General features: G+C 39.4%; 1 protein-coding gene across 6 annotated transcripts in view; it reads right to left on the bottom strand.

Moving 5' to 3' along the window:
• Positions 1–6,134: 6,134 nt before the first annotated feature.
• LOC139974753 (alpha-(1,3)-fucosyltransferase 7-like) overlaps positions 6,135–11,955 on the bottom strand; it is a 56,166-nt gene continuing 50,345 nt past the window's right edge. For all 6 annotated transcript variants that reach the window (XM_071982148.1, XM_071982145.1, XM_071982146.1 and 3 more), the window contains exon 2: positions 6,135–10,493. In XM_071982148.1, coding sequence (XP_071838249.1) covers positions 8,961–10,478 — 1,518 coding nt within the window. In that variant the 5' untranslated portion in view covers positions 10,479–10,493 and the 3' untranslated portion in view covers positions 6,135–8,960. The remainder of the gene's footprint in view (positions 10,494–11,955) is intronic.

Below are 11,955 nucleotides of genomic sequence, written 5' to 3'. Positions count from 1 at the left end.
GTCTTGTACGATATCACTCTGTCTATATTTGTAAGACTTGAAAGTTGGAGTAAAACAGCATGAGTACGAATACAAGCAGAGAGTCCTCCTTGGTATGAGAACGACCATGAGTACAATCTTCTAAACGAGTATATTTAGTCTTGTACTAAGATCCGACATGCCTGAGAACGAATACGAGTACAAATTCATGATGGCAACTATACGTGTACAGAAAACTATATGTTTAGGGAATACGACTATACGAGTACGGACTCAGTCAATATCTGTGGTGATTTAACTATGTACACTATGTATGAATATGCACGTTTAATAATAATAATAATAATAATAATAATAATAATAATAATAATGATAATAATAATAAAAATAATAATAAAAAAATAATAAATAAAATAATAATAATAATAATAATAATAATAATAATAATAATAATAATAATAATAATAATAATAATAATAATAATAATAATAATAATAATAATAATAATAATAATAATAATAATAATAATTGATGATGATGATGACGATGACGATGACGATGACGGTGGTGATGATGATGACGATGACGATGACGATGACGATGACGATGACGATGACGATGACGATGACGATGACGATGACGATGATGATGATGATGATGATGATGATGATGATGATGATGATGATGATGATGATGATGATGATGATGATGATGATGATGATGATAATACGTCACATTATTGCATTCACATTAGCACGTTGAGTTAGAGTTTAGAATAGAAGTAAAGACACCAAGCAAAGCAAATGTGTTCTTCTCATTGAGTATTGAGTTGTGTTGTAGTTACGCCCAGCTATAGGATACAACAATGTCTGATACTCATTGTAGCTCGAGTCTCACCAATAAACGGATAGACGAATAAAATTGTACCGACCGACAGACTCACAGATCTATATAACAACTTCACTGTGAACGGTTGAAACTAATTATTTATTTAGGCAGATTGGTAAGAAGCTTTAATTAAGATTGGGGATATACTATTCATTTTGAGACCGGACCAGGGTCCATTCCAACACCGGGGACTCACTACACTATAGGGTGAAAGTAAGAAGGATCTAATATCAAGTGAGATTACACTCAGTTGTTATCAAACTTCGATATTCAAAGAAAAATCAACACTTTCCGAGCAAAGACCCTGAATTAGGCTCACTTCAAATTATATTCAAGAGACTGGGCTTTTCAAAGGGTTTATAGTTGACGTCACGGTCTGTTTCCCGACTAGTGCATCGAATATAAACGTGATTGTTTAGATGCTGAGGGGTATCAACGTATTGTTGTCTGGAAATCTCATTGAGAACAACAAATATTGACTGACATTTTCAGACCAAAACTACAAGTCCGACCTTTGTACCTTCTTGAGAATGATGAAGTCTACCATTGAGATGAACGCGGAAAACCACCCACTCAATTACTGGACTCACTTCTTGAATCCTACTGACTGGCCTGGTGTGTACAGTAAAACAGCAAATAGGCCCTCAGTATACGTGTTAGATCTTCTTATACGCGCGTACTATAGGATAGGCCTATATAAACTGTACGTTTGTTACATAACAAATACATTTCAAGCACTAATCTTATGATCAAGATTCAGCAATCAATTTAGACCTGCACACCCAATCTTCTTCTGTAATGCCACCGACGATTTAATACACCTTTTTTTTGCGTGCCTCGGCCACTTGTTAGTACAGGTCAAGTTGATCATGTTCTATTTAAGGATATACCAGTGAACTCCCGTAATCCCCCGTACATCCTTCCGTAAATCGCATTGGTTTACCATAAATACACGACTCCCTGTACCCTTCGCCCCCCCCCCCCCTCACAGCATACATATACAGACGGATGCGACGTACAGTTAGACATACGTACTCTCATATTTTCTTTCCAGTAGCCTACTTCATAGGTTATAGCCTATACCTTCGCACCGTTGTTTTCAGTTAGGAATGTGAAATTTCCTCCAACGTTTTATTGATTTACTGTAAATGAATGTATTAATATTGTATGATCCGGTATGTTGATGTACGTTACCGTCGTGACCAGATCCCCTTACGAACAATAGTCCATTCCCTCATTCTTTGCCACACAATGTTAATATAGTATAGGCTATAATACATGTTCGGGGGGGGGGGGGGCGAAATTATGATTTTAAACAAGTGGGGACGTGGCTCCAGAGGTGTTGAAACCAACTTCCATGTAGTGGGTATGCGGATGCTCCCTAGAGAACAAAAACTAAATAAATAAACGTAAACAGGTGTATTGTGAGACACATGTAGGCAATAAATAAAAAGGTCTATACGCAAGATTGTGCTGATAATTACTTCTAAATTTTAGAAGTAGGGTTTGAAAATAGGGTAGGGTGTAGCGCTCCCTCCATACCTTTGCCCTTCAATGTATCATATCAGCATCATGGAAATGTTACCGTCCCCGCTGACACAGTCGCATTACCCAGGAGGATGCATTATGAAATTTACACACACACACAAATATCGTTTATATAAATATATTCTGTGAATATGTTCTGATAGGTCCCTGTTCGCTCCTTCCCCTATCTTTTATATTTGGATTTCTAAATTTGGGAGCCCTCTAGTCGGAGGCCCTTGGCCCGGTTCCATCCGGCCCTGCTCCTCAGAATGAATTCTAGCAATTTATCTCTTTATAGTGTAGATGTTAATTTCACATAAAGAATTTTTACTCTCTAATATTCGTGAGTTCGTCGCCCCTTTAAAGAGTTATCGTCCAGCGCACCCTCAACAAGTGATTTCCTCACTCTAATATTAGGATTCATTTTCAATATATCTTTAATTTAATTTTTTTTATGCCTCCACCTTTGACCTCTGCGCGAACGCAGGCATAGAGCACCTGTTTGACCTTTGACCGAGAACGTCTGTATCGCGCCACTGTATAATACAACGAACGTGATGTTAGCGGTCAGACAATAATATCCACAGACGTCTAGTAATGGTTTCAATCTTCCAAGTTATAATAACAAGATACAAACCAAATCGCACAATTTTACCTTTATTAATGTTGTGCTAGGACAGGTACACCGGAAACGACTTGGACAAGTTTATCGCGGTGTACTTATTGGTTTTATAAACTTGGGCGGTCGCACGCCTCAGTACGGTAGCCATGAACGGACATTTTCGACTTTTTCATATCGAAAGTTTGACTGCATTGTCGAGTTTCTTTGATATTTCGATTTTCAGTATATTGCAGGGTACTTTGCTATACCAAAGAGTAGTCAGCCTACATAAGATGAAAGGTCGAAGTAATGGGGTTTTGCGAAACTTTTCTAAGCTTTAGGACAGAATTTGTTTGATAAAGCATGTCAAGTTTGTTGTCTTAAGATGAAGCTTGCCATCTTCAGATATGGTGTGTCGCGCGCGCCTGTTCGTGGGGGAAGGGAGGATGACGTTGGGTGAGACTAGAGGAGCACGGAATAAGCAACATGTATCGAACTTTTCACGGTGCATGTTACCAGCAAGCATGTTTATCTTTCCAGCTAATACCGAGGAGTTGGAGAATTCCCCCCATCCCCCTCCATGTTCAACATTGCAATGGACTACCGCGGGATATGCGGGACGGCATAGAACTTTTCAAAGTGCAACACTAACCGTAGAAACCGTTATTAGCTGGAGAAGTGAGTATAGGTTACTTCTCGACCTTTGTCCAGCCGTTGTGACAACTGTGCTCTTATCAGTACAAATTTGATTTTTGTAGTCTGTTGGTCTGTGTGTAGAGATATGGTGGGTACTTCCGTACCGCTTACAAACACAACCCCTTTCGTTTGTAAACAGATAGGAAGCACTTTACACCCCCTATCAGGGGTCAATCTTAGCACTGCAGCAAAGTTCGTGATGCGTGCTTATCATGATAATACACGCACCAAAAGGTGGGTGTTACTAAAACGAATGACAATTGCGTTACACATAACGAATGACAATATGTTGTACACACTAAAAAAAATGCGTTGACTAAAACGAATGACAATAATGACAGCACAGACATTTGCTTCAACCGAATATCACAGTTCAGACTTCGTGGGTATCTAGATCTAGTAAAGTACGGACAAGATATAAACGCACCTTATAGTAAGCGAAATTGTAAGTCTGATTTTAAAAAGTAAATTTAACGTCATTTTTTCGATATTAATTGTTAGAAACTAACAATATTATAATCTTGAAACGGCTTCAGTTATCTTTCTATATAAATCTACAGAGGTAAAAAGCACAGCACTCAAGCGCATTCTCACACAAAGTCTTTCCCTGTGGTTTCTATCCGTAAATTACACCAAAACCCTACAACCACGTAACATGCGACTTTCTCAAATCATTTTTGCTCAGAAAACCAATAACCGCATTTACTCCACTCCGTTAATCATTCTATCTCCACTCAACACTGTCCTTCGTTGTCATTCGTTGTCATTCGCTGTCATTCGCTGTCATTCGCAAATGATAATTTACCCTGTACAAAGTCAATTGTCATTCGGTCATTCGCTGTCATTCGTTTTAGTTTTTCCCCCAAAAGGTGTTCTCTGCTGGGAAGTTACATGTCATGTGGGGGAGAATTCTGAGACGCCTGTTCCCTCAATTTCGCCAGTTTCCTTTGTACTTCTCACCAAAATTTTTAATCAATAATGTGTGGAATTGTATACCGCTGATCGGAGATTGCAGAAGCTGATACTAAAATGTTTCTAATCACTCGATCCCCGCCCCAGTGTCCCAAATATCAAGATCATAAGGCAAGACATTTTCTTTGTGGGAGTTGGGGGGGGGGGGGTGAAGAGAAAGGGCAAGAGGAAAGAGAAGTTATGTTAGGGGAGGCTGGTAACCATGACGTGTATTAGTTATTGTCGATCATTTTGGAACCCGACTTTTGAGTAGCGGGTAGTTGAACATTTCCCAAACATAGTTCAAACCTGTCGAGAATTTCTCCGTCGCATTATAGTGCACTAACACTTGCTTACCGTACAAGAAACCACACGACCAGGTGTGTGAGTTAAATTCTAAGGGAGGGTGGATGCTTAGTCACAACCCCGTCGATTGTAACGCTTTAGGCAAACGTTCGTTTTTACTTCACGCATTTTGAAAAATATCACCACTTTACGCTTTGAAACATTGTCATAACCGCATAGGAATGTCGAGTATATATGGCTGTCAGTAATGCTGTGAGTGTTATATCGGGAATTCGGGATGTAATTCGGGAAAGTCAAGTTTTACAGCTGGCCTAAGGGTCACGACCCCACCCTTTTCACTGAAACCTTTGATTCACGTCAGAGTCAACCCTGTACCCATGCACCATAAATATACTGACATATTTATGGTATCGCATGACTGTTACAAAATAGTTGGGCGTTAGCTATGTTTGTCTGAAATTTTCGAAACATCACCTACATTATTCTCCGACGTCACTTTCCAAAATCGAAATCTGACCAATCATAAATCTTCAAAATCAAAACTGATAAATAAATAAAAAGAAACTTGCCCATTTTATACAGTGTTCGTTAGTATCACATGTAACCATGACGTCACATAAGCTTCAGGCTATTTTTTTTATTATAACGCACATGAATAATAATTTTGAGTTTTTTAAGTTGGTTTGGTATATACCAGGTTACACTTGTTCCCTCATATGCTAACTTGAACATTTGATCAAATATAATGATGACATCCACAGAGCGATTTGTTTTATGAAGTTTTGATATTCTTTTTGTGATACATTCTTCTCTCCACTTCGATCGATGCAATATTTTCCAAATACAGATAATGATGGTGATATGTCGAACTTGAAACCAATACCTACCGTTCTTTAGTGATATGAAAGAACAAAATAAAGAAAGAATACCTCATAGCAGGATAAAAGACCCCCCCCCCCTCCCCCCATGATGGTAACACGACATCATAAAAGGACAACCTCATTCATAATAAAATTAGGACCCATGTTAAGCATCCCCTACAGAAAGCAAGATCTTTTCTTAATCCCTGGGGAGGGGACTTGATTGTTGTGTCCGCTTCTAAAAAGAAATTCCGATTTTTATTTCAGACTTTATCCAGAAAAATCACACAACAGTAACATACAAAAAGAAGATACAAGGCACTGAATGTGGTATATTCTACTATATTCTCTTGTAATTGTGGTCATCTATCTTGTATAAAACACACATGACATATCATTTAATAAGACAGTACTGTTACGCTCTAATCACGACTTCGTATTAATCACTTACATTAATGAGTTGTTCGTTTGGCCTGGAATGGAAGTTTCAACAAAAAATCTGTGACAGAAACATTGATAGATTTTATGGTGAGGGGAGGGAGGAGGAGAGGGTCGAGGAGGAGAGGGTCGAGAAGGAGAGGGTCGAGGAGGCGGTCATGTCCCACTCATCGCCGGTTGGAATATTCCACTACTACTTCTAATATTGATATAATTATTAATCCCTGACCTATGCCAATCTTTTACCATTGTAAACTCCACGCCAACCTAATTGGGAAGAAGGGATAAAGGCAATGAATGGGACATGATGCTTTGAGTAGTTTGATTACAACTTACTGAATGTTTGACATCACAGAAGCAAGTTGTGAATAACACTCTCAAGAATAACCAGGAAATAAAGAAATAACATTGTTGTTATTTGATTGTTCTTATCCCTTTACCTTTAAGACCGCCCAATACTACATGACTGCTCTCGACCAGAATCATCTTGACTGTCTTTACCTGAATAGTTGTACAGTGTGCGGTGTGCTTTATGGCTTTACGTACCTAAAAGACCACACGTCCTTGAAATACAATACACTGTAAAAGATAGGATTAAATCCTGCTACTCTGTGCCACTGTTGTGAACATCAACTGAGTTGGCATCCATTGTGTGTTTGACACATAGTAATGTTTCATTATGAACCTATCAGTACGCAAAGTAAAATTCTTAAATTGTAAACACTGAGAAAAAACAAAATGAACAAAGTTCTTAAAGACAATAGACATCAAGGTTTTAGTTACAAAATAGGCTACTCAAGCTTTACTTAGGGAACTATTAATTATTGCAGTTACCAACCTTTTTGGAACTGCTAACCACTCCCCCTCCCCCTACCCCCAACCGGCTCCTGGCGCATTAGAATCCTATACCAATGTAAAAGTCAATGTCCTAAACCAATGTCAAACTGTCGTTAAAACACAGTTGTAAAACAGTTCACACAGGCTTGAACACTATGAATCTACCCTCAGTTTCTATAATATTCCCCCCCCTATAAGCAGCAGTGTCCCCCCCCAGTCTCAATATTCCCCGGGTAATTTACCCTCGAGTTGGGAATCACTGATCTACAGGTTTTGACCGACTTTATAAATAAACAATGAATTATGAAAAGTTCATGAGAATGATTGAGGCGTCCAAAGTCTTAATGCAAACAAAAGGTATCTAACATTTTTGTACACTTAGGCATCAATATTCAGATATGATTATGTATTAGGCTGTACTGGTTAGGCACTCATTTCTGATACATTTTATTTGTTAGGCTGAACCATTGTAACATAGTGCAACATAGTAAAATATTAAATAATAATATTTTTAAATATATAATATTTAACATGTGTTAAACTCTTATGTGCACATTGACAATGAATATAAGTACTGAGTTTGAAATGATCATCAAGTCAGTGATCATCATCACACACGTGATATTTAACATTTTGATACAATTTAGGTTTATGTATCCATTTTCAGAACTGTCTATGTATTAGGCTATATTTGGTTAGGCAATCATTTCCTATACAGTTTATTTGTTAGGCTTAACCCTTAAGGGTGTTCATGGTAAGGAACTCTCATGTAAATTTTTGCCCAAATAAAATTGTCGAGTTGGTATAATGTTGATCTATGGGAATGTAAACAAATTTCTTCTCCAAATTTTCACCTTAACTAGAAACTGAATTCTCAATAGTACATAACTTCTTGCTCTCTTTGAGATTGTTGAAGAAAATGCAACCAACACATTCTAAACCATCGTAACGAAAGTGGTGGACATAACCACCTCTCCCAAATGCCCAGTTTCAACGAAACTCAATTTGCATTATGTTAATAAATAGATAATTGAATAAATATATATAAAACAGACAAAAGATGACCTGGCACATTATTATTTGAAAGCTCGTTCTCTCTCCCCTGTAATTCAACTACTCTAAAATTCCAGACACATAATCTATACTTGTCTCCATTAAGGAGGTGGTACACAGCAACCAGGTTCCCTTGCAGTATATATCTGTGCCCCCGGGCAGACAGGGGAAGAGTATGTCTCTGTGCCCAGGGCAGGCTGGGGGTAACAGTTTGCTCCCCCCCCCCATTTATCTAACTAAGGATTCACTCAAAACAACATTGCTGGGTCATTCAGTCAGATTTTTTGAATTAGCACAAAGAAGTGCAGGCAGTATTATAATGATCACTTTTACATTCATAATCTTGGAGAAAGTACAGCTATTGGATAATACTCATCACACAGCATGACTATAAATTATACAAAACAGGTACAAATTGTCCGCATAAATTGCCTGTTGGGAACCTACATAAATTATAACCTTCAAGGAAAGCCCCTCCCCATACACACAAATATTAAACACACACATATATATGCACGCACACACGCCATTACCACCATCGTATCAATTCCTTCAGCCTTCGACAAGGAATAAAAAATCGGACAGAGCTGGTGTCAAACGAGGGTGAAATCTATTCTTTTAAAATTAGCTATGAAAAGGACAAGCTAATTAACCTGTAGTAACCGACATGATTCCCTGAACAGTTGATTAAATTGAAGTTCTTTCTTTTTTTTCCTAATTTCTAATTAACCTGATAGATATACAAGTATACAAACATAAACAAAATAGTACAAAGGATTCAGCTAATAAAAATAAATATACAAGACCTATCTGATTCCCTCACATCACCTCCAAGGAGTCCAAGTGTTTATGTCGCCCTCTTTGAAAAACGTTCTATTGAATGTAGCTCTGCACGATTGGTAATAGTGTGATTCGTGAGCTAAATGGACCTTAGGTTTGCTGTATTTTGATATTTTAGGAAGAATGTTACAAAAGCTTCTGGGGTGCAGATTAGGATAGACTTTTTCTACGGTGCCTTCCAACCTCCACTTGAAGTATGAATTGTACATTTCGTCGTTTTTATCCAACAAGAGTAAATATTCAGCGAGATCTTTGATGGACGAAAAGTCACTTATATGAATAAAGGAATTCGGAGGTGCGACCCTCTCGTAGGCTTCTCGGCGGCCTCCGTAGACCACGGGAACCACACCCTGTTTCAGGCAATTGTCCCAAAATTTCTCGCTAATGTATTCGTCGCATGCTGCATTTTCTAAAGCCAGGTAGAATTTATATGGTTGGAGGAGTCTTGTACAATTAGGACTGAGTGGAGGTAGGCATGTCATATTTCCGCATTTCCCGTAGGTATCTACGTGAACGTATCTCTGTAACTCTTTCACGAATTCGATCCGGGGCCAAAATGTGTTTAAACAGTTGCTGGCCATCCAGGCAATCAGTTTGGTTTTCCCTACGGTAAAATCGATGGGCTCAAGATCTATCGGGTTACCGGGGACGTACTGCCCGTAGGGTATCCAAGCGTCTGACATGGAGTGGTACGTCAGGGTGTAGTGATATCTTACCTCGCTTATGGTACTGTCCCAAAAGTTCATCATCAAGGGACTCTCCATGGCATAGAAGAATAATTTCACCCGTCTAGGCAGGTCGGCTGCAAATTTCCTGGAAATTGCGGGCATTTTCTGTTTTACTTCGTGGGGTGCCATGTTCAAAATGATGGCGTCACTGCGGCTGAGGAATTTAGCATCTGCCGTGGGACGGACGGCGACGTCACACCGGTAACCTGGGCACTCCACGTAAATGGTTGGGAATTCCTTCCTCTGAGTTATCTTCTCGTTGTTAGCATTGTCAAAGGCTTCCTTTATTTCCACATATTCTCGCCAGTAATTGAAAGGGGCTGCGCGTGGCGTATAAATGGATACGTATCTAACACAATCTTTCTTTTTGTGGTAATCGGTCTTGGGCATGTTGGCAGCTTTAACTATTGGGGCATCCTCCGGTATCTCGCCGTTGAAGTTGTTGTTCCTATCTTGCTGGTCTACCTCATCCTTCCTCTCTAGAACTTCCTGAGCGGCTTGGTCGAGCAAGTCCAGCCCTTCCTGGTCACGATTTAAGTTTGGGACTCCTTCTCTAGTCCTGTAACGATTTTGGTCGTTACTAGTGGACGGTTGACCGGAATTGGTCTCGACCGACCGTCGAAAGTCCTGAGTGTCCACCACACTCATGAGAAGGCCTGTTCGAATGACTAGCAGGAAAGATGTGTGGATTACAAGCAGGACGATTATGACAAGTAGCGCAGATCGGGCGCCAACTCGAGTTGGTCCAGAGAGGAGTGTTGCCCATCGACGCATTCTGAATGGGTTAAGCTGCAAAAAAAAAATGAAAAAGTTATGGTGTTAAAAATAAATCAAACTTTATTTAACAAACAAAATGAAATGGTGAATTGGTGGAGGAGGGCCAAGGGAGCACAGTGCTAAAACATTTCCAGTTATTAGGCTTGGTACATGAGATGACTTCTGAACATTCCGAAGGAAGAAGGCTGGAACCCTAGAGAGGTCACTGGGGGAGCAGTGCAAGGCAGTGACATGCACAGCATGACTAAGGTGTGCAGACCAAATACCCCCAAAAAAGTAGCTACTGTACAGTATATATACCAATACTGTCATTCATCAAAACCAAAAGTGGACGAAATTCGGTGGAAAAAATCCGCTCGAAAAATTACGAAGTAGACGCTTTGGTTGGTAGAATGAGAAGGAAGGTTGGTGACCCGTGAAGCCGGGTCACAGAGGGTGCACAGTGTTAAAAGGTTACCAGGACATTCTAGGCGCGGTAGAATGAGGTGCATAGGTTGGGGGGAGACAGGTAAGCGAGGAACGAAGTAAATATATATATATATATATATATATGTCATAAACCAGGGTTGTCCAACCTTTTGCAGAGGAGGGCCAAATGGAATGATTATGATGAAGGAGGGGCCGCATGAACCCTACACTCGATTTTTTGCCCGAAGCCCAAGGCAACAAAATGTGAGCACTGCGCGTGGAGCGCACTGATTTATTTTCCTTCCTGATATAACAGATGAATAAAGTTCAGCCGCCCCCCCCCCCCTACGCTGAGAGAGTGTCACACAAACTGACCTGTATGCAGTTTTTTGGACCCAGAAGGTTCGAATGATTGATTATATAGCTTCAAATTGTTATCAATAAATCTGCTCACTAAAATTTTGCACCGTAGAGCATCTCTGGCGGGCCGGACGCAACCCTGCGGCGGGCCGGACTGTGGCCCGCGGGCCATAGGATGGACAACCCTGTCATAAACTAACCATTTTCCAGGCTTTAAGTGTATGTATTGTACAGTATGTTGCAGGAGACTTGTCTAACAGTTATTTGAAAGTGTTCAAAGTACAAGTGGTCCTTTTTTTATTTTTTATAACATATTTTAAAAGCTTTTATAGCAGTATTAACAGACACACATCAACTTCATATGTCTGAGAAATTGTTGAGATGATTATGCTACAAATATAAACATACTACAGTAAAACAGTTGGTACTATGTAGAGGTTCTTTAGATTTCATCTTTTATATCATGTTTCCAATAATGTTACTAGAGAAAAAAAAGTTTGCGCCTCAGGGACGCAAGCTCCCCGCAAAAGTTTACGTCCTGTGAAAAGTGCTTGCATCCCGAACGAACACCAGTTGCATTTATTGTATGACCTACTTTTACTAGTGTGGTTGTATACATTTTGACTGTACAGTAGTGTGTATACATATCTACATACAGTATACACGACACATTCTTATAAAAAATATTTCAAAAGTGAAATTTTGA

This window comes from Apostichopus japonicus, chromosome 10, assembly GCF_037975245.1.
Source record: "Apostichopus japonicus isolate 1M-3 chromosome 10, ASM3797524v1, whole genome shotgun sequence".
NCBI lineage: Eukaryota > Metazoa > Echinodermata > Holothuroidea > Aspidochirotida > Stichopodidae > Apostichopus > Apostichopus japonicus.
The sequence above is the reverse complement of the archived record's forward strand: the minus strand, read 5'-3'. Positions and strand labels throughout refer to the sequence as shown.